The sequence below is a fragment of the Physella acuta genome, unplaced genomic scaffold (genome assembly GCF_028476545.2).
Source record: "Physella acuta isolate Inbredline_101_S28 unplaced genomic scaffold, ASM2847654v3 ptg000118l, whole genome shotgun sequence".
In the NCBI taxonomy this organism is placed as follows: domain Eukaryota; kingdom Metazoa; phylum Mollusca; class Gastropoda; family Physidae; genus Physella; species Physella acuta.
In genome coordinates, this window is record NW_026731638.1 from 701,557 (window position 1) to 722,915 (window position 21,359).

At 34.8% G+C, this 21,359-nt stretch overlaps 1 protein-coding gene across 1 annotated transcript; it reads right to left on the reverse strand.

Moving 5' to 3' along the window:
• Nucleotides 1-1,782: 1,782 nt before the first annotated feature.
• On the reverse strand, nucleotides 1,783-13,201 carry LOC131934865 (uncharacterized). Its single transcript, XM_059291012.1, has 8 exons — nucleotides 13,130-13,201; nucleotides 10,185-10,271; nucleotides 9,752-9,910; nucleotides 7,980-8,104; nucleotides 5,361-5,550; nucleotides 3,865-3,916; nucleotides 3,654-3,766; nucleotides 1,783-2,062 (listed from the first exon to the last, which is right to left on the reverse strand). Exons 2-8 carry the CDS (start codon nucleotides 10,243-10,245, stop codon nucleotides 1,977-1,979), a joined length of 786 nt encoding a protein of 261 aa, XP_059146995.1. The 5' UTR covers nucleotides 10,246-10,271; nucleotides 13,130-13,201; the 3' UTR covers nucleotides 1,783-1,976.
• Between the last annotated feature and the right edge of the window lie 8,158 nt (nucleotides 13,202-21,359).

Sequence of the window (21,359 nt, forward strand, 5' to 3'; positions counted from 1 at the left end):
AACTTATTTATATGGAGAGGTAGAAACAACAAAGTAAAATCGAAATCTACTTTAGCATCAAATTTGAAAAAAAAATTGTTTTACTTCACTAGTAAAAGTAAACACCTTCTCTCCCTCAACGGGTCATTTATCTAGTAGATTTTAATGTTTGCGGAAAAGCGTTGTATAGTGACTGTACAATAAAGATAATCGTACCACAGCTACACACCGCGGGGTCTGGCGGCACTGAAGTTCTGCCCTAGACAAAACCATATATGGGAAAGACACTTATGGTGAAATCACCTAAAATTTATATTTCCGAAGTTATCGCAACTCACAATTTTGAGAACATGTTTTTTACTTTCTCGTATATAGAGTATAGAGTAAGTATTGTAATCGTGCACAAAAATCACATGAAATGTTGACAGTTTTCACTGTATTACACCTTAGTGCTTCGTCATGTAAGGAGTATAATAAATAAGTAAACTAAAGTTCCACTTCAAACCTACGTGACAAGCAGAGTTTACCTGTTTCTGTGATCTCGGCATATGAAGGGATAGTGTGGTCTGCACTATGTCCAGCCGCCTTCACTTTCCCTAACGTGAGTTAGGTACCCATCGAGTTGGGTGGGCTCAGGGACGGTCCACTGACTTGAACCAGGATTCGAACTCGAGACTTACAGTTTAGCAGTCCAACTCTCTACTGCTAAACCACTCAGCCCAGCATATATAGTAAGGAGACTTTTTTAATCGGGCAAAAATTATAAATGCAGATTTATCTAAATTTCGGCGTTTTATGCGTAATCGAGTCTTGTGTGTATGTCTGTGAACACGATAACGGCAGTACCGTTATCGCTAGGTTGATGAAATTTCATATATAAGTATTATATCAAGTTTGTCCTTCAGTATCAACTTTTCAGCTTTTTCCGGAATTTATTCTACTTTTCGTCTTTCATAAGTCTATAATTTGAGTACTGTTTCATATAGATAAACGAAATTTTATATATAAGTAAAAGATCTAAATCTCTGCATGCTGTGAAATTTAGAGTAATTTCCGTTGAAACATACTGTTGGTTGTTCACTTAGTGCGCAATTGTTTTTTCTACGAGATTCTATTCTATTTTAAAAAGTTTAATTAAGTAATTAAAAAAAAATTAACAATCATGTCTATATCCCGATTTGCCATCCCCCGTAGTGTTATATAAGAATATTCGAGAAAGTTTAGGGTAGATCACTCCCGCTTTATTTCTGAATACTATGACCACAGAACTATAAATGAAATTAATAAGGCATTTTAAAATAGTGGTGTAACAATACGAATTAAAACTTGCTAAAGATCTATTCTACTTCAAATCCAGATACATTTGTTAACTTTGTATCACACATTAACTCTGCCAAACGAAACATGTCGAATGAAATATAAAGAATAACTTAAAGACCTATAAATTATACAATCTTTGTTTTACAAATTAGTACTAAATGTTATACAAATTTATTACTTAAAACAATGTATCTAAACTCTTATACATCATTTAAAATCATACTGTGAAAAGCATACCGTTATAAGCCTCCAAATTTCAAACCGTTTGTTAATATTCTCATATTTTCGTTAACGTGAGCTTTAAATCAAATTATATACATTTAATTCCGACAGCTACAGATGGCGTTTTTTAATATACAGGACCAGATGAAAAATTTACAAGTGAAATTAAAATAGGCGTTTGCTCATATATTAGAATAGAATGTAGTCAAATAATTAAAAATTAAAATGTACATTTTTCAGAAGCCGGAATAAAACAGCGTTATTGCTGGAATATGAAAGCAACGTTATTAACGGAATATAAAAGTAACCATAACAAACAATTCCGAAGCAATAAGAGTATGGGTTCGTTTACATTTAGTCGAGATAACTATTTTTAGAGGATGGAAGACGGATACCACAATACAGTTGCGGTTCTAAGAACACAGACTGGCGGATGTGGCGGCTGTATCTCTTCTTTAACCAGCAGGCGCGGCGGACGCCAGACGTGCGAGTCTACGTCGATGTCGGTTAGCACGTGACTGATTCCGCCTTCGCCAAAGCTCTGAAAATAAAATTGCAATTCACTATATCTTTGAAAACTTTGGTTTACCCTCACCTACCAAGCCAAATCACTTATTTTTTCTCCTACCTAATGTTTATAAACAGTGGAATGTGTGAAACAGGATAGGGAGGGGGTACTTAATTGTAATATTATTAATGTGTTAAGATAAAGAGCGAATGTTCCTTTTTGTTCCCTGTGTCATGCAGTGGCGTAGCGAGGGGCGGTGCGGATTTTAGGGGGGGGGGTGGGTGACACCGAGGCAAAAAATAGCAAAAGATATAGAGAAAAATGATAATAGTCTTTTAAGAGCAAATTTGACAAATCCTGACAAGAGTGGAGAGGGGCTGCAAATCGAAAGTTTGAGGGGGGGGGGGGTGGAGTGGAAATCGAAAGTTTGAGTGGGTGGTGGAAATCGAAAGTTTTATTGGGGGGGGGGGGGAGGTGCAAATCGAAAATTGAAAGATTGATCCAGAGAGCGCGCCAAATTAAAAGTTTGTCCACGGGCGCCGGGAAGTTTCGCTACGCCTCTGGGGGGTGACACCATTAAGTGCCACACCGGATAACACCCGACCTCGATAAGCCACTGGTGTCATGGCGACAGCCTGAATTTGTTTAACCTTTGTTTACTGCTGGCTTGGGTATGCTTTGTTTATATGTTTTTCGTTAATTTTTTTAGGCTTGTATTATTGGATGTTCTTAAAACTGTTTTAATATATATATATAATATGGTAGTACTGTATTGCTTGTTAGTGATGTGTGTTTGTGGTTTATTTCCAACGCGGAAAAAGTGGTGCATGTATGTATTTCGGTTTAGAGACAGATTTTTATGTTTTGATTTGTTTATGAGCATGGCAAGTGGCACATAAAGGGGACTTACTGATGGAAAGTCTGATGAACTCTCTGAGGGAAAGTCGTGGCCTGTGAATTGTGTTAGTTACCGAATTGTTTCTTATGGTCCTGGTAACATTGATCTGTTATTTTTTTTAAATAGTGTATCTAATTGTATGTACAGGCGCTACTGATTATATTTGTTCTTCGTATGATATTTTGCTTATTTACAGAGTATTGGTAATATATTATGTGTTCATGTAATTTTGGCCAACCAGAAATTTGTTGATGGCTGTTCGGTATTTCTGACACTATGGTACACAATGCTTGGAACTTAAATGATTATGCTAGAGGCAATGTCAAAGTTGTTAAACGTTCAACACAGTGACACAGTGTTGATATCTGGTTGGTTTATATTAACGTAAGTATTAATTTTAATGATATTCACACACACACACACACACATATATATATATATATATATATATATATATATATATATATATATATATATATATATATATATATATATATTTCAGTTTGTGTACTGTTAGTTTTTTCAGAATTTAATAGTATTAATTTTAATTATTTTTCGATTCATTGTTAATAAAGTTTAAGATTAGTATTTCATTGACCTATATTTTTGCTTTTATTTTAGGCTAAAGTTAAGTGTTAACCAGTCTGGGATTAGCCAGACTTGCACTGACGCCTCAATATTTTAATTACTGTCATCAGGAATTAACTTAGTAACAAAATTACTTACTCAACCAATAAATCGCAGCTATGAAGATAACTATACAGGCATCAGCAATAAGTACCTCAGTTAGACCTATCTGAATACTTATTATCCAGATACTGACCGTATCATTTCCATTTCTAAAAAAAGAGAAATGAGGAATAGAATTTAGTAAAGTCAGTACACATTTTGAGATATAAAAAATAAGAAAATTGCGTTAAATTAAAAATATACGTACAAGTTAAAGCAATTTCCCGATCTATCACATTGTTTTAAAGTGAAAACTTGGGCTGTAAAAGGGGTATATATATATATATATATATATATATATATATATATATATATATATATATATATATATATATATATATACATTCAAATTGGTATAGGTAAAAGTAAAGCTTTGAAGCTTTGGGATAGAATTGTTTTACTAAACACTAGCAAGTTTTTGCAATAAGAGCTTTTGAAACAGCTTATTACTTTCTCGTATACATAGTAAGAGTGTAAAAAGACATCGAGATGGACGTTTTACACCTCCCTGAGACGGAAAAGCATAGTTTTGCAATATTGTCCGTATGTCTGTGTGTGTGTGAATGTGTGTATGTGTGTCTGTGAACACGATAACTTGAGTACCGTTACATCTAGATTGATGAAATTTCATCTACAAGTATTATATCAAATTTGTAGTTATTTATCAACATTTTAGCGATTTCCGATAAACGGACGTGGAACTTATTATACTTTCAATTTTCAAAAGCCTATAACTTGAGTAATGTTTCACATGGATGAATGAAATTTCACTTGCAACTAAAAGATCTAATTCTCCGTCTTTTGTCAAATTTTGAGTAACTTCCGTTGACCGGAAGTAGTAATTTCTGCTATTTCCAATTTCTCAAAAAAAAAAGCATGTGAATTTATAAATTACTTATAATATTCCGCACTATTATACACATATTTTTTTGGCGTTCACTTGGAGAGCAATTCTTTTTTTCTACGAGATTCGATTCTATTATAAAAAGTTTAAGTAATTTAAAATGGATTAAAAATCATGTCTATATCGAGAGTTGCCATCCCCCATAGTGATATATAAGAATATTCGAACAAGTTTAGGAGAGATCACTCCTGGTTTATTTTTATGTCGCATTTTAAAATAAAAACAGTAGATACATATGAAAGGATTAGGTGAGTATTCGTATAAACAATGTTCTGAGGAGTATATCTGAGAAAATGTTAGAAAATGATAGCAAAAAGTGAAAGCAATAGGTTAACTGACTATGTCGGAGGTCTTAGTGTGAGTAATGCTATTAGAGATCCGATGTATGTCTCTGCGACTGATGTTTGGCGAATGGGGCTAAGTAGTATGTCAAATGTGTAGATTTAAGCTTAAGATTTGGACATGTTGTGTGATATACGTGAAAGGAATATATAAAAAGTGGGCCTAGATGTAATATTTAGGTGTTAAGTCTACGATCAGATCAGTATTTAAGCTTAATTTATTGCACGATGGATTATGGAAGTAACGGGATTGTGCGACTATGTACTTGATGCATGCTTAAGATTTTTATTTTAATTATAAAAAGTATAAATGTCTTGGGCGGGTGGGTGGATGTATGTTGTAATGGATATATGGATGGATGAATGGATGGATTGACGGATTGATTTTATAATTGAAAAATAAGCAATTCATTTTCCTAAAAGGAATGTAACAATAATAACCTGGATTAAGTCTCTTACCATCCTTCTGCCCAATGCGAAACTTTTGGAAATTACCGGCGCGTGTAACTGCAGATATGTTTTGAATCCTAGTGTTGACGTTGCCATAGGTAAAAGAAAACCTAGACAGGTACACTCTCATCTCATTTATGTCTGTGGCCACGTTCCTATCCAGCTCGAGGTCGGTGGTTTCTGTTATGTTCACGATTAACTAAAAGCGAAACCAAAAGGGTAGATGCTAACGACTTATACATTGAGATGTAAATCATCTTTGTTCTAAAATTAAAACAAGAGAGTGTGTGTGAGAGAGAGAGAGAGAGTAAAGGGTATATTATCGAATGTGTTTCTGCTAGTGATGTTAGAAGAGTTGTGATTTGCTTTAATTTGAAGACAAAGAACATGATTAAATAAAATGATTTGCCCAGGACTAGGTTTATAGAAAGGACAAGCCATTTACCTGAGAGCATGCTATAAATTAGCTAGATATAAAGACGGTAAGTGCCCTAAAATCCGTTTTGAAATCACCCTCTGTTTTTCCCATAAAATACAAAGATTATATAGTGAAATACGACTGGTCAGTTTTGACCCATTTAACGAATTTTCCCGGACAAGGCGAGTTTTTTATGACACCCCAAGGCGTTCTCCTACCACCTCACAAAATTTCAAGTCGGTCGTCGTCGAAAAACAATTTTCGTAATAGAGCTCATATAAAGAGAATTTCACTCGCGGTCACTATTTAGCCCTCGTCGAGGGCTTTGAGTGAAACCGACAGTTTTCCCTAAAGGTTTAGAAAGGTTCGTTTAATGCGCACATGCAACTTGTATGTTTCGGTACCTCTAAAAAGCTTAAGAACCACTGGTTTATAAGTGTATCCTAATAAAAGCCCATGTGCACACTTCTCTCTGTCCGCAATATTTTTGGCAACGTCTTCAGCATGTTCAGCGATTTATTGAAAAATTAAAGTTACGGACTTTAATTTAAAATATTATGGTGGACGGTATAAATGTATAAAATAATTTTCTTTAAAGAAGGAAAATTTTAAAAAAGCATATTCGAATGTAGAAACAGATTTCTAACTAAAGCGTTTATTGTCGTGACAAGAACGCAGTAAACGATAACGTCACAAGTAATATGTGTACACAAAAGAAATTAACACAAAACCAATGGCGTCATCTTCCAATTTTAGAATAATATAAAGAAATGAACGATTTCATTCAAATTTGATTTAGATCTATGTACGCTATGAAATGTATACAATCCTTAATTATTTTATATAAATCTTTGTTGGCTTAACTATGCAATTGGCTAATTTGGGATACAATTCAATTTGAAATAATAGGGCCTATTCGCGTAACTTGAGTTTCTAAAGCGGACTCTCCAAACAAACTACACCACTAATTTTATATCTAATTGGAACTTCCCAGATAGCTGAGTTGATAGTGTAATAATTACCATACGGGCGGTACGAATTAGAGACACAGCATGTAAAAGTTATTTTTTTTTTTGTAGCTGTGAATGATAAAGTTGCATATCGGAACTTGGCGAGACACAAGGCGGGTGAAGTAGATTTCACCCGTATCTGTCTTCTCAGCATATGAAGGGATAGTGTGGTCAGACCCATGCTCAGCCGAAATAGGTGTTTTTAAAAGGCAAAAGCAACATAACTACCATTAAACAGTCGGGATTCAAAATCATTTAAGTCTCTTATTTTAAGCTTCTTAATCAGCGTGTACATTTAATATGGTGTTGACTAATAATGTATATTATTTCGTTTTAATTTTTTTTTATTAATAGGTATTAGTAGTCTATGCTATTTTAAACAAATATAAACATAGATCATACATAAAACGAGGCTTCTTCATTTCGTTTTTTATCATAATCTTAACAATGTTTCATTTCAATGCTCCTGATGAATACATTTTTTTAATTTTCCGATAATGACTTTTTAAAAAAAAACTGAATTCCAATTAATTTTATTACTCACCGTAGATATATACAGTTTCTTCAGGCATCTCTACCGTTTCTTCCCCTTTCATAAAAAAAACAAGAAAAACAGTATCCGCTACCACCAATCCCCCACCCTACACGCATACACACGCTCCCCCGGAGAGTTTTAAATGCCCTATCCGGAGATAAATATCTAAAAGAAAAACCGGGTAGCCTATATGTAAAGAGAAAAGAGCAAACAGTCACCAGAATTGCCCGGGTACCGATAGCTAGTCTATAATAAGCGGTCAATTAGTGTGTCAGTCAGTCAGTCAGTCCGTGCTTCATCGCTATAGATTGTGTAACCATAAAAGTTAACATCAAACCTTGCAGTGCTTATATATATATATATATATATATATATATATATATATATATATATATATATATATATATATATATATATATATATATATATATATATATATATATATATATATATATATATATATATAAAGGGATAATGTTTTTTAGAAACTATTGATTTTTGCTGATCTAAAATAGATTATACTTTGTTACCAACAATAAAAGATTTAAGAAAAAGAAATAGAACTAGTCACTCGTCGACTTCGCTGAATTCAGCTGTAAAGTCTGGACAGGCCGATAAACTGAAATTCATAAGTTGTGTGAGTAAATAATTAAACAGCTACCTACCCGGTCGTAGTTCCTGCTTTCTCCGTGGTTAGTGAAATTGAAGCAGATGCTGATCACCTTACCCAAGTGGTCGACCTGATATGTGTAGTCGAGGTCCGGCTTGATGGTGTCATTGTTGTCGCTGCCTGGGGAACAAAGAAGGTGCTGGCAAGTAGGGAACAGTTGGGCTAATATGGAACACATCTGGTGCTAGTTAGTAGGGAACAGTTGGGCTAATAAGGAACACATCTGGTGCTGTTTAGTAGGGAACAGTTGGGCTAATAGGCACATATGGTGCTGTTTAGTATCGAACAGTTGTGCTAATAGGGAACACATCTGGTGCTTTTTAGTTGGGAACAGTTGGGCTAATATGGAACACATCTGGTGCTAGTTAGTAGGGAACAGTTGGGCTAATAAGGAACACATCTGGTGCTGTTTAGTAGGGAACAGTTGGGCTAATAGGCACATATGGTGCTGTTTAGTATCGAACAGTTGTGCTAATAGGGAACACATCTGGTGCTTTTTAGTTGGGAACAGTTGGGCTAATAGGGAACACATCTGGTGCTTTTTAGTTGGGAACAGTTGGGTTAGCAACTGTTGGGAGTAAAGAGAAGGGTTATGACCAGGTTGTAATTGGCTGTGGAGTAACATCCTCCTCCACTCACGTCGTAGACTTTAAACCTAGATCTTGCAACTAGGTTCAGTCTAAGCAAAGGCCATACACGAAGATCACACTTATAGGCTTCAGATGCCCCGACATCTATCAGCTAGACCCACACGCTGATCACAGGTTAAAACTAGACAATATATGTATAACCATTTCTTGTCTCTACCATATGTAAACATGGGACGGATGGTGGAGCGCCATACTGCTAACGTTATAGTTTCGATTTCGAATCCGGGTTCAAGTTAGTGGAACGTACCTGAGTCCACCCAACTCAGATCGGTACATAACCCACGTTAGGGAAAGTAATGGTGTCCGGGCATAGTGCTGACCACATTAGCGCTTTATATGCCGAGGTCAAGAAACATATGAACTCCACATCATCTGCCCAATGGATCGTTAGGTCTAAAGATGAATCTGTAATTTTTACTTTTTACCATATGTAAACCAAACAGACATAAGCCAATATCACTTGGTCAACAGACAGCTTTTAATTAGATCTCACGCCTAGATCGTGCATGTATATCTCTCACGTCATTGCTTCACGTGGACTTAGAAAAGTATATACAGCGGTGCAGGTACTCATCCGTTGAGTCACTTTAAAAAATTACCGTTATGTATATTTCCATAAAACGTTTTAGAAAAATATTTATTTAATCATTTTAACGACGTGCTTCGTATTTAAAGACCTACCTATTCTTTTTAATTAAAACTTGTCTGACATAAATCTACATAATGTTACATTTTACTGTATTTTAAAGCATGAACTACACTGGCATGTAGCTATTTATTTTTTAATTGGATTTATATTTTTAGTCATCGATGCATTTTTGTATATATACATACATAAATGTAAGCTGCAATATTCGCATATTTTATATCATTTTGATGGATGATTTCATTATATTTCTGTATCTTTTCAAATTTTACTCTTATTTTGACTTATGTGTATTCTTCCCTATTAGTTTTATTTGACGTTAGAGTATTTTTGATACCCTTATGTACACACGGAATTGTGAACCTATTACAGAATTACCCACCAAAACGCATTATCAGCGCTGATGCTAGTAGGCTTTCCATTACCCATGTTATTAAAACACAGGATCATTGCGTTCACTGGCTGACTTACCATGAGTCATGTTATTGCAAATCAGCGTCCCATTACGTTCATTAGTCAAGCAAGTGTTGACGTTGTTGATGGAGTCTGCCTGGCTCCGATTCAGGCTCGCCTTGCTTTCAGTGACGTCATGCGTGATACTGCCCAGAGGTCTCGCACCTACATCGCAGCCTGCAAAAAGTTGATCAACAAACTCGTTATTGACATGCGTACCTTTTTTAATTGTACCCAAGCATAGATGGTACAAAAGTAATCGTAAAATATTTTACAATGTGCAACAGACAAATTAATCCTCAATATATAAAGACTTAATCATTTTCATTTTTAAAAAAAATGTATTTAGATTGTTACGCGACGCTTTAAATAGGCCCTAATATACATTGAGGTTGCTATATTCAATACTTTTTTAATATGCAGGGAAGGCAACAGTTTAAATGTATCTTACCTAGCATGGAGTGAAAAAAGTACAATGTAAACAGAACTTTCCAGATACAGCGGACATCCATAGCCCCGTGTCTATGTTTTTCTAAATCTATTGGCAAAAAAAATATTAGTATATCAGTATGATTTAATGATAACGCTTTTAAATTTATTTTCAAGTTTATAAAGTCATCAATAAATGACGTCACGCTTTTTGGACGATTTTTACCTCCAAACCTACAACATCGTCATAAAAGCCAGACCGCTCCCCTTCACTAAAATGACGTCACACCTCAGCCTACACTCCCCCCCCCCTCCAAATCGCAGTTGAATTTTTTTTTAAGTACGATATTTTTCAAAAATCTTGTCGGAAGTCTGTCAAAAATGAGTATTTTTATCAAATTTTATTACAATTTATTAAAACGCGAAATTACGGCTAACATTCGTTTTCTAATATTGCATTTTATAATGCAAAAGTGTGACGTCACACCATCTGAACCCTCCCCCTCATCACACACCGTCACAAAATTACGGAACCCCCTAGCCAGTAGCGTACGCAGGGGGGGTGGGAGCAGGGGGAGCGGCCGCTCCCCCTCTGGCCATTTTCAGCAAAGTGGCGCCTTTTTGGATACTTTTTAAACTCAAAGTTTTAAACAATGATATTTGTTAAAAAATATTTTTGGTCGGCACATCTATGTAAATCACAAGATTTCTTTTCATGCAGCAATTAAGCATTATTGTACTAGTCTAGTAGTGTCTACGTTTACAACACATATTAACAGCTGCATCAGTTTGCCATTCTAAAAATAACCATTACGATGCATTGCAATGTTTAAAAAACCTCTACGGTAGTACCACTTGGCAAGAGGGGTGTTAAGTTTAAGGCAACTGTATAATGTATTTGCTTACGAATTTAGAAAATGTTATACATAAAACTTCACACATAATTACTTTATATATACAGTTTTAATCGTGTGATTAATTTTAAAAAAATTACAATACAGAAACAAATACAACTGATTTGGCACCTCTATTTAAATTTACTTATGAGCAAACTGCGTAGTGGTGGGGACATTTTGACAAGGTCAACAACGTAACACCTAGGTTTACACTGGGTTGGATAATTGACCTAAAGTGGCCGGACAGTGGTGAATGAAGTTTAACCCACCCCCCCCCCCAACCCACCCCGAACTGATCTGTTAAGTACATGTAGAAAAACGCGTAATTATGTACCAAAGTACCATGCCGCCACAAAATTAGCTTTTTAAACGTAAAACTCTGTGAATATTGTTTTTCCAATTACCAGTAAAAAGGTTTGTGATCAATCAAGTGATCTAACCCATACCTATCACTATGTTAAATAAACCGGTAGTGATCTCCCCTAAACGTTCTCGAATATTCTTATATAAAATAACGGGATGGGAAGTCGGGCTATAGATATGATTTTTAATTCATTTTAAATACTTAAAGTTTTAAAAATAGAATAAAATCTCGTAGACAAAAGATTGCACACCAAGTGAACGCCAAATAAAAAAGTGCATAATAGTGCGCAATATTATTAGTACTTTAAAAATTTACATTAGTTTTTTGAGAAATCGGAAGTAGCGTAAAGTACTACTTCCGGGCAACGAAAATTACTCAAAATTTGACAGAAGATAGAGAATTAGATATTATACTTACATGTGAAATTTCATTTATCTATCTGAAATAGTACTCAAGTTATAGGCTTTTGAAAAATTCAAAGTAGAAAAAGTACCACTTCCGGTTATCGGAAATCGCTCAAAAGTTTATACGGATCTACGATTTTGATAAAATACTTATATATGAAATTTCATCAACCTAGCTGTAATGGTACTCAAGTTATCGTGTTTACACACGGACAGACAGACAGACAGACACACAGACACACAGACATACGGACAGAATTGCAAAGCCCAGTTTTTCAGACTGGATTACGCATAAAACCTCTTAATTTTGATAAATCTGGATTGATAATTTTTGCCCGATTAAAATAAGTCCTCTATACTTCGGATGTGATGAAGGACTGAGGTGTAATACGGTAAAAATTGTTAAAATTTCAAGTGATTTTTGTGCACGATTACAATACTTTCTCTATACTTCGTATATACGAGAAAGTAAAAAATGATCTTTAAAGAACACAAAGAAGCAGTAGTTAATTAAAATATATGACGATATATTAAATACTGATTATAGACAAAAAAAAATTTGTAAACACGAATAGTGTTAAACAATTTCATTATATTGTAAAGTAATTATTTATTTGTTTTGACATTTATAATTAAATGTGTAGATATATACATATTTATTTTAAGAGAGTGATTATTTCCCCTATTTCACTTGTCTTAAATAATTTCTTAGAAATTATTATGTAAGAAATTATTTTACAAGAATTACAAAACAGATTATTTTACGTTCATTGTTTTTGGTTGTAGTATATATATATATATATATATATATATATATATATATATATATATATATATATATATATATATATATATATATATATATATATTACACGTATATAGAGCGTGTTAAAAATTCGGCGCCTTTTTTTGCTCTTTTCGCTCCCGCTGCAACGAAAACCTGGATACGCCTCTGCCCCTAGCCCATACGAATGTGATGTCATTTATGAAAGACCCCTATGTTATTTTTAACACGTGAGTGCCATCATATTAAATGCTTACTAACTGTGGAAATTCAGTTGTAAGTGTAGTTTGTTAACATGCACAAAAGGATTTAACATTAGGATCTTATCTCACGAGTGTGGGAATTAAGAATGAAAACAGTTTCTGTTCAACCTCAGCCTTTACACACCTGCACATCTCAATGTGATGAGTACGATATAATTTGTTTACACTGCTTTCATACCTAAGGGGTAGTCTTGATCGCTACGGCACCTTCCACCTGTCTAGATATGTTAGTGTAATGAACTCAAAGTTGACCTACGTGTATAAGAACTCTATTGAAACCATACTGCCACACATAGATGTTAAATTAAACAAGGATAGGCCTATCCAGCCATATTTTTAAAAAAATATTTAGTCAAACGACGTAAACAATATGCTTTGTTTTCTATAGATGTTTACTGGTGCAGTGATGTAAAGAAAGAGATATTACCCTAAAAGGTGCGCGAAAGAGTTTTAATTGTTATTGTCATTTTATTTATCGTCTAGATAACAAACTCTGCTGCTCAATAGAATTAACATGCTTCTTTATATAACCAATCACGCTGCTTAAATGCTCTAGTGACCTGATGACAATGAGATCTGACATCAAATTTTATAAGAATTAATTGACATTTACAACATGAAGTACTATATGCCGTGCTATTATACGCGCATTTTTCATGTTCATTTGATGCGTAATAATTTTTAGTCATACAATTCCATAACGCTGGACCAAATAGTTGTTGCCAGAAAGCATATTTTTACTTTCTCGTTTACAGAGTAGGGCCTATAGAGGAAGTATTGTAATCTTGCACAAAAATCACATGAAATGTTTATAGTCTCCACCTTTTTACACCTAGTACTGCATCATATAAACATATACGGCAGAAACTCTTAACGAGATTTATAAAAAATTCGGCGTTTTACTGGGTTTTGTAATTCTGTCCGTGCGTGTGTGTATGTATGTGTGTATTTCTGTGAATATGATAACTTTAGTACCGTTACAGTTGATGAAATTTCAAATATAAGTGTTATACCATTTTTGTAGTTCTGTATCAACTTTTCAGCAATTTTCTGTAACCGGAAGAGGAACTTACTTTTGGTTTTTCAAAAGCCTAAAACCTGAGTACTGTTTCAGATAGATAAACTAAATTTCACATATAAGTAGATAATTGAATTATTTCCTTCTGTAAAATTTCGGGTAATTTCCGTTTGACAGGAAATAGTACTTTACGCTATTTTCTATTTCTCAAAAACACATATATGAATTTATAAAGTACTAATACTCCGCACTATTACACACATATTGTTTACTATTCACTTTAAAGCGCAATTATTTTTTCTATGAGATTCTATTCTATTTTTAAAAAGTTTAAGTACGTGAAATCTTATTAAAAAGCATGTCTATGCCCCGAGTAGCCATCCCTGTTATATAAGAATATACGCGAAAGTTTAGGGGAGATCACTCCCGCTTTATTAGTTCGCATAATTTAAATATTTTGCGCTGCGTTTACCACCAATGTTACATTTTATGATTTATAGAGTTCTGTATTTTTCTGAATTGAAAATAAAAACGGGTATTAGGATATAATGAAATTAGATATTTCCATTATTTTAAAAACTGCTATTATATATTTCAAGTTTTATGTTTTTTATATTTTAGAGACCTAAAACCTGCTTTGTTTATTAATTATTATTAATTTGATCACAACTAAAAAACATGTTTCTTAATTCAAGCGTTGTTGCGATTGTGGTATGGGTTGTTATTTGTTTTTTTGATATATGTTTTTGTTACATGTTTTTGTTATAAATGTTTGTTTTATGTTTTTGTTTCTGTTTATGTTTAAGATGGTTGTGAGAGTTAGTGTTTATAATTATTTTTGTTCTTACTTTTGTGTTTATTTTTTATTTATTTTTTTTTTTATTTTTTTTTTTAATTTTGTGTTTATTTTTGTTTTTATTTTAATGTTTTTGTTTGCGTTTGTGTTTGTGTTTATGAATTTTTGTTGAGGGTTAGGTTTATGGCTCAGGTGTATGTTAATGCTAAAGATGATGATGTTACTAATCTTTTTCATGTTCCGGTTCCTGTTTTTGCTAATGCTTCTCTTCCTGTTTCTATTCAAGGTCAAGGTCATGGTTATGGTCATGGTCATGGTCATGTTGATGTTCGTGGTTATTGTCGTATTCGTCTTAGTCTTCGTGGATCTTGGTTCATGGTTCATAGTTTATGGTTTTTCGTTCGTAGTTCATGGTCTATGGTTCATAGTTCACGGTTTATGGTTCATGGTTCATGGTTCATGGTTTATGGTTCTTGGCTCAATTTTCATGGTTCGTGATTCATGATTCATGGTTTATGGTTATTGGTTCAAGGTTCACGGTTCTTATTCATGGGTTTATGGCTGATGATTCATGGTTCATGTTCATAGTTCCTATTTTATGTTCATGGTACATGGTTCATGGTTTTGTCTTAATAAACATGATTCAGCATCTTATAGTAAAAACATCTGTGGTCAAATATTCTAAAACCAAAATTTCCCTTATTAATGTATAGATAATATTTTTTTAATATTTATTAGTTTCGGCACTCATAAAATGCCAACAATAAAATACTAATTAACAAATTAGATCTATAAATAGACTTTTATTTTATAAAACCTAAAACTAAATGTTATAAAAAATAAATTAATTATACAAAATAAAAATGGTGAAATCTACACAGTAGGTTAGTCAATGTAGATGCTAAAATGTTTCCAAGTGAAAACAAAGAAGAATAAGTTGTATGATCACGTGCAGAATAAATAGGAAATAAAAGCCTTTAAGAACAACTAGATACATTACTTTTACAAAACAGCGAAATAATATCAACGTTATTAGGAAGATACTAAAGTGCTATGTATATAATTATATGATATGACAATACGAGAGAGAGGACGTTCAAATTTATAAAAAAAAAAGTTTTAAAAAATTGGAGGATGTAAAAAGTTGCATCAATATATTTGCGATTTTTAGGATATGACTGGCCAATGTGCTGTCTCTGCTGCAGCCCTAGGTTATCCTGCGGTTGCTAGTGGAACATGGGCGGCACCTCTCTGACGTGGCTGCACGAGCATCCTTATCAGCCAAAACACTGAAAGTAAAAATGCGATTCCCGAAATTTTTTAAAACTATAAACCTTACCCCTATCTCGTACAGCTTAGGGAAGTATACAAAAATGCGATTCACAAACATTTTAAAAACTATAAACCTTACCCCTATCTGATACACCCTGGGCAGGAATATAAAAATGCAATTCAGAAAATCTATAAAAAAAACTATAAATCTTACCGCCATGTTATACAGCCTAGGAAAGTAAAATAAATATGCAATTAACTCTACCATTGTAAACTTTATACATTAACTCTCTTTCAACCTTTATAATATAAATTGGAACGTAGGAAAAAATAACGTACTCAAAGAAAGGAAATTCCACCAGAGGGTTCCTATAATGAACACACGTTCTATGAACTTAAATACAGTTAGATTCTGCAACCAGATCGCTAGTTTAACACTCCTGAAAATGGTAAGAATGTAAAGCATTTAGTGAAAGTCAATGGAAGTTCTTACACAAAAAAAAAAATAGAAAAATAATCGCGTTTTGTTAAACTATACGTACGGAATAAAGTTTTTCCCTGACATTTCGCGTTTACCTAATGAAATATCTTGAGCTGTAATGTTTTTTTAGTAAATGCTGATTGTTTAATGATTAAAGAAAAATATTGCTGTCAGATAGTAACTTTTTGGTGACACCAATGAGCATAAAAAATATATCAGACAAAATATCTCAGCAAAATTTTAAAAGTATGTACGATGATTTGAACTTTTTATAAATTATCTGTCAATATAGGTTTGTTTATTTTTTTACGCATAATTATTGTGAATAAAATTGAATTTGTTAAACTTAACAAAGCGTCAAAAGATTTATTAAATTTAATCTTTGTAATAGCATTTGATTTGAAAAAGCAAACAATTAAAAAAAACTTACCCCTTACCTCCACCCTCTTCTTCTTCTTCATCATCTCCATCATCTTCTCCTGCTGCAAACTCATAATCCTCCTCCTCATCATCATCTTCTCCTTCTGTAAGTTTAACGTTGTGTCAGTGAATTCAAAGCTTACTTATATGTATAAGGCAGGAAGATATTGTTTTAATTATTAAAAAAATACATAAAAAACGTTTTAATAACAAGCTTTTATGTAATAATGCACTAAAAAGTAGAAAATAAATTATAGACTATTTAAATAACTATAAAGAAAAGCGTGGGTGTCTTCCTTAACATTATTAAAGGTATCCAATAGATACTAAAGTGACCCACGCTTTTTTATAGTTATTTAAATAGTAGTCTATAATGTATTTTCTACTTTTTAGTGCATTATTACATAAAAGCTTGTTATTAATACGTTTTTTATGTATTTGTTTTTAGTACTTTACATGTTTTATTTACAATAGAGTTACATGACTAAAAACCATTGCGCGCCTACTGAACGTGATGGCACAGCCATTGAACGTGATGGCGCAACTATTGAACGTGATGACGCGTGTGGTGTGGTTGGATAAACATGCCTACTAATTCGTGCCAAATTTTAATTAATTCATAAAAAAATAATTAGGCATCCAATTAAGTCAAATTTAATTTTCAGATTGCATTGTCTTCATGTCTTGACCCACGTGCCAACTGTGAATCGTATCGGTCAAGTAGAAGTGTCCGAATTTTCACTCCGGCGTTTCGATCTAGACACACTGACGGCTGACGACTGACGACAGACTGCCGACAGAGGAAGCGAGTTAAATAAAAGCTTGTTAAAAAACAACAGTGGTTGCTACCAAAACAATTCGTACGTCCTGAATAGCGTGTAAGGAGTTCAACTAAATTCAGCGTTAAAACTTCATCAGGGGCAAACACCGGGCTTTCCCTTCAGCAAAATGGCGCATACGTTCGTTTTAAATGTAATGGGACATTACAGTCGCTCACTAAATTAAATCAGGTGTGTCCGCCGGCGCCCTGGTATGGTGCGATTCGGCTGCGAACAAAAATTTCAATTTCGGCAAAGAAAGGCTCACATCGGCCGCTGAGGGCCATGAAATTAAATTTTGTTGATTTATCAGATAAATTAACCAAGGTTAGATTTTTAACCGGGATGTTTACTTTTGTCCATAAAAAAATCCAAACAATTCCAAAACCTACAGTTCTCGAAATAATGAAATATTTCGTAAAAAATTCGGTTTCAAAGGGCGAATCAAATCTGAAAATAAATGTCACACTTCTAAAAGTAACTTTGTAACGCGAGGAAATCCTCGTTTGCAGTTTTATCCCTTTGCGAATGATGCAAATAGCATCTATTTTTAGGCGATTCAATTAAAAATTGAGATCGAGCTTCTAATAATACATTATTAGTAACGCTAACAAATAGTATCAATCACACTGATATTTATAACACGTCAAATAATTTTTTCTACGTGACAAAGAAAAATCCTGTTAGTTGTTGTCACTTTAGCGAATGACGCATTCTGCATCTGCATCATTGTTTCAAGATGCAATTTGTCGTCCTGGGTTATCCTGTGAGCACTATGGCACTTATGTTAGTTTCAACGAGCCAGCGGCGTACGCGGCGCCTCTGCGGTAGTGTATCTCGGGCTGCCGAGAGCTCCCCTCTACATCACTGACACATGGGCGGTCACCGAAGTGTGTTCTACCTCATTATTACGGTGAGTGATTAACGTACACTCAAGGTTTTCATGCCGTAGTGTAGGTAAACCCGTGTCCCTATCTGTATGATCCAAGCGCAGGCATTGTTTATATTTAAATAACTCCGTTTTTTAGAAAACAAGGTCACCCGTCTAAGAATATAGGATTGGAAAATATAGCATTGATGAAACCCTTTTTATAGTTATATATTTTATAGTTATATAAATACGGGTGCGTATATATATATATATATATATATATATATATATATATATATATATATATATATATATATATATATATATATATATATATATATATATCGTAGGATGTATGGATGGAAGGTTGGATGGATAGGGGATAGGTTTATATTCCTAAAAGAAACACTTTATACATAACTATATTTATAATTAACATCAATCTACTAATATTAATTTACACATTTATTTACAAAGGTGAAGGTCACAACAAAGAACTGACTTAAGTCGCTCACCATCTTCCCCCCATTCACCGACCCAATCACAGAATCCGTTGTGTGTAACCGCCGTCACGTTGAATAGCCGGGTGTTGTTTTCGCTAATTTTAACGACAAATTCAGACGGGAATAGGAAAATCATCATATCACTGTCATAGTTCTCGTACAGTTCGCTCTGGTTGGTTTCCTCGAGTTTCACATCAAACTTTAGACGGAAAGATAATGGTAGATGTTAAAGGTCTATAGAGAAGTAAGTAAAATTTAGTCTATGTATATATATATATATATATATATATATATATATATATATATATATATATGTATATATAATACAAGCGTATTGGTGAACATGTATAGAAGTTTTTTTGTAGTAATGTAACAAGGGTTATGTGTAGGTTTATTTTGTTGACAATAAGGAGGATTAAACGTGCAGCACATATTGAATATTAGGACCACACGAAGGATATGTTGAAGAGTTGAAATGTACCGAGAAAGCGGTCTTTGAAGTAATTTAAACACTGTAATGTTTGTTCCTAGAGATAAAAGCAAACCGTAAAAATAATAGTAGATTCAAATACAAAATACATGAGGTCGAACAAAAATAAAAGCGAAGAATCTATTAAACCAGCAAGAAACAACGTGACTCCTAAACCAACAACAACATCTACAACTACACCTATACCTACAAATAAACAGGCACCTACACCTAGCTACACCTACAACTACACATCAAACCCACACTTAAACCTACACAAACACCTACAACTACACCAACACATTACACCTACACCTACACCTACACCTACACCTACACCTACACCTACACCTACACCTACACATACACCTACACCTACACCTACACCTACACCTACACCTACACCTACACCTACACCTACACCTACACCTACACCTACACCTACACCTACACCTACACCTACACCTACACCTACACCTACACCTACACCTACACCTACACCTACACCTACACCTACACCTGCACCTGCACCTGCACCTGCACCTGCACCTGCACCTGCACCTGCACCTACACCTACACCTACACCTACACCTACACCTACACCTACACCTACACCTACACCTACACCTACACCTGCACCTGCACCTGCACCTGCACCTGCACCTGCACCTGCACCAACACCAACACCTACACCTACACCTACACCTACACCTACACCTACACCTACACCTACACCTACACCTACACCTACACCTACACCTACACCTACACCTACACCTACACCTACACCTACACCTACACCTACACCTACACCTACACCTACACCTACACCTGCACCTGCACCTGCACCTGCACCTACACCTACACCTACACCTACACCTACACCTACACCTACACCTACACCTACACCTACACCTACACCTACACCTACACCTACACCTACACCTACACCTACACCTACACCTGCACCTGCACCTGCACCTGCACCTGCACCTTCACCTACCCCTACCCCTACCCCTACCCCTACCCCTACACCTACACCTACACCTACACCTACACCTACACCTACACCTACACCTACACCTACACCTACACCTACACCTACACCTACACCTACACCTACACCTACACCTACACCTGCACCTGCACCTGCACCTGCACCTGCACCTGCACCTGCACCTGCACCTACACCTACACCTACACCTACACCTACACCTACACCTACACCTACACCTACACCTACACCTACACCTACACCTACACCTACACCTACACCTACACCTACACCTACACCTACACCTACACCTACACCTACACCTACACCTACACCTACACCTACTTCTACACCTACACCTACACCTACACCTACACCTACACCTACACCTACACCTACACCTACACCCACATTTACACCTACACCTACACCTACACCGACATCGACACCTACGCCTATACATTACACCTTAAACTTTACCTTCAACTTCTTGATCATCTTTCTATAGTCGATCCTTTCTCTATTGACCTCGATAACTGTGACATTAAAACAAGCTCCCAAGATGTCAAGCACAAATGTGTATCCCAGGTCTGGCTCTATTGTTGTAGTACCAGTGATGCCTGTGGAGCAAACACAGTAGTAAAGAACAGCTGGGTAACGGGGATCGGAGTAACCAACACGAGACTGGTTAGTTGGGAACAGCGGGTCTATTGGGCATCAGGGAACAAAAACAGTACTGTTCTGTTTAGTAGGAACTGCATGGCTATTTGGGATCACGGAATTACAGTGATGTACGCATTCTTAATGATTTGAGAAGTGGAGGCGAGGGAATGACCTTATATAG

Excerpts from the sequence above, each read along its gene's own strand:
- LOC131934865 (XM_059291012.1), bottom strand. The coding sequence starts at position 10,245 with ATGGATGTCCGCTGTATCTGGAAAGTTCTGTTTACATTGTACTTTTTT. Across the intron at positions 3,917-5,360 it reads TCGCATTGGGCAGAAGGATG|CCCAAGTTTTCACTTTAAAA; the intron begins GTAAGAGACTTA and ends CCCCTTTTACAG. Across the intron at positions 2,063-3,653 it reads AGCTGCGATTTATTGGTTGA|AGCTTTGGCGAAGGCGGAAT; the intron begins GTAAGTAATTTT and ends TTTTATTTTCAG.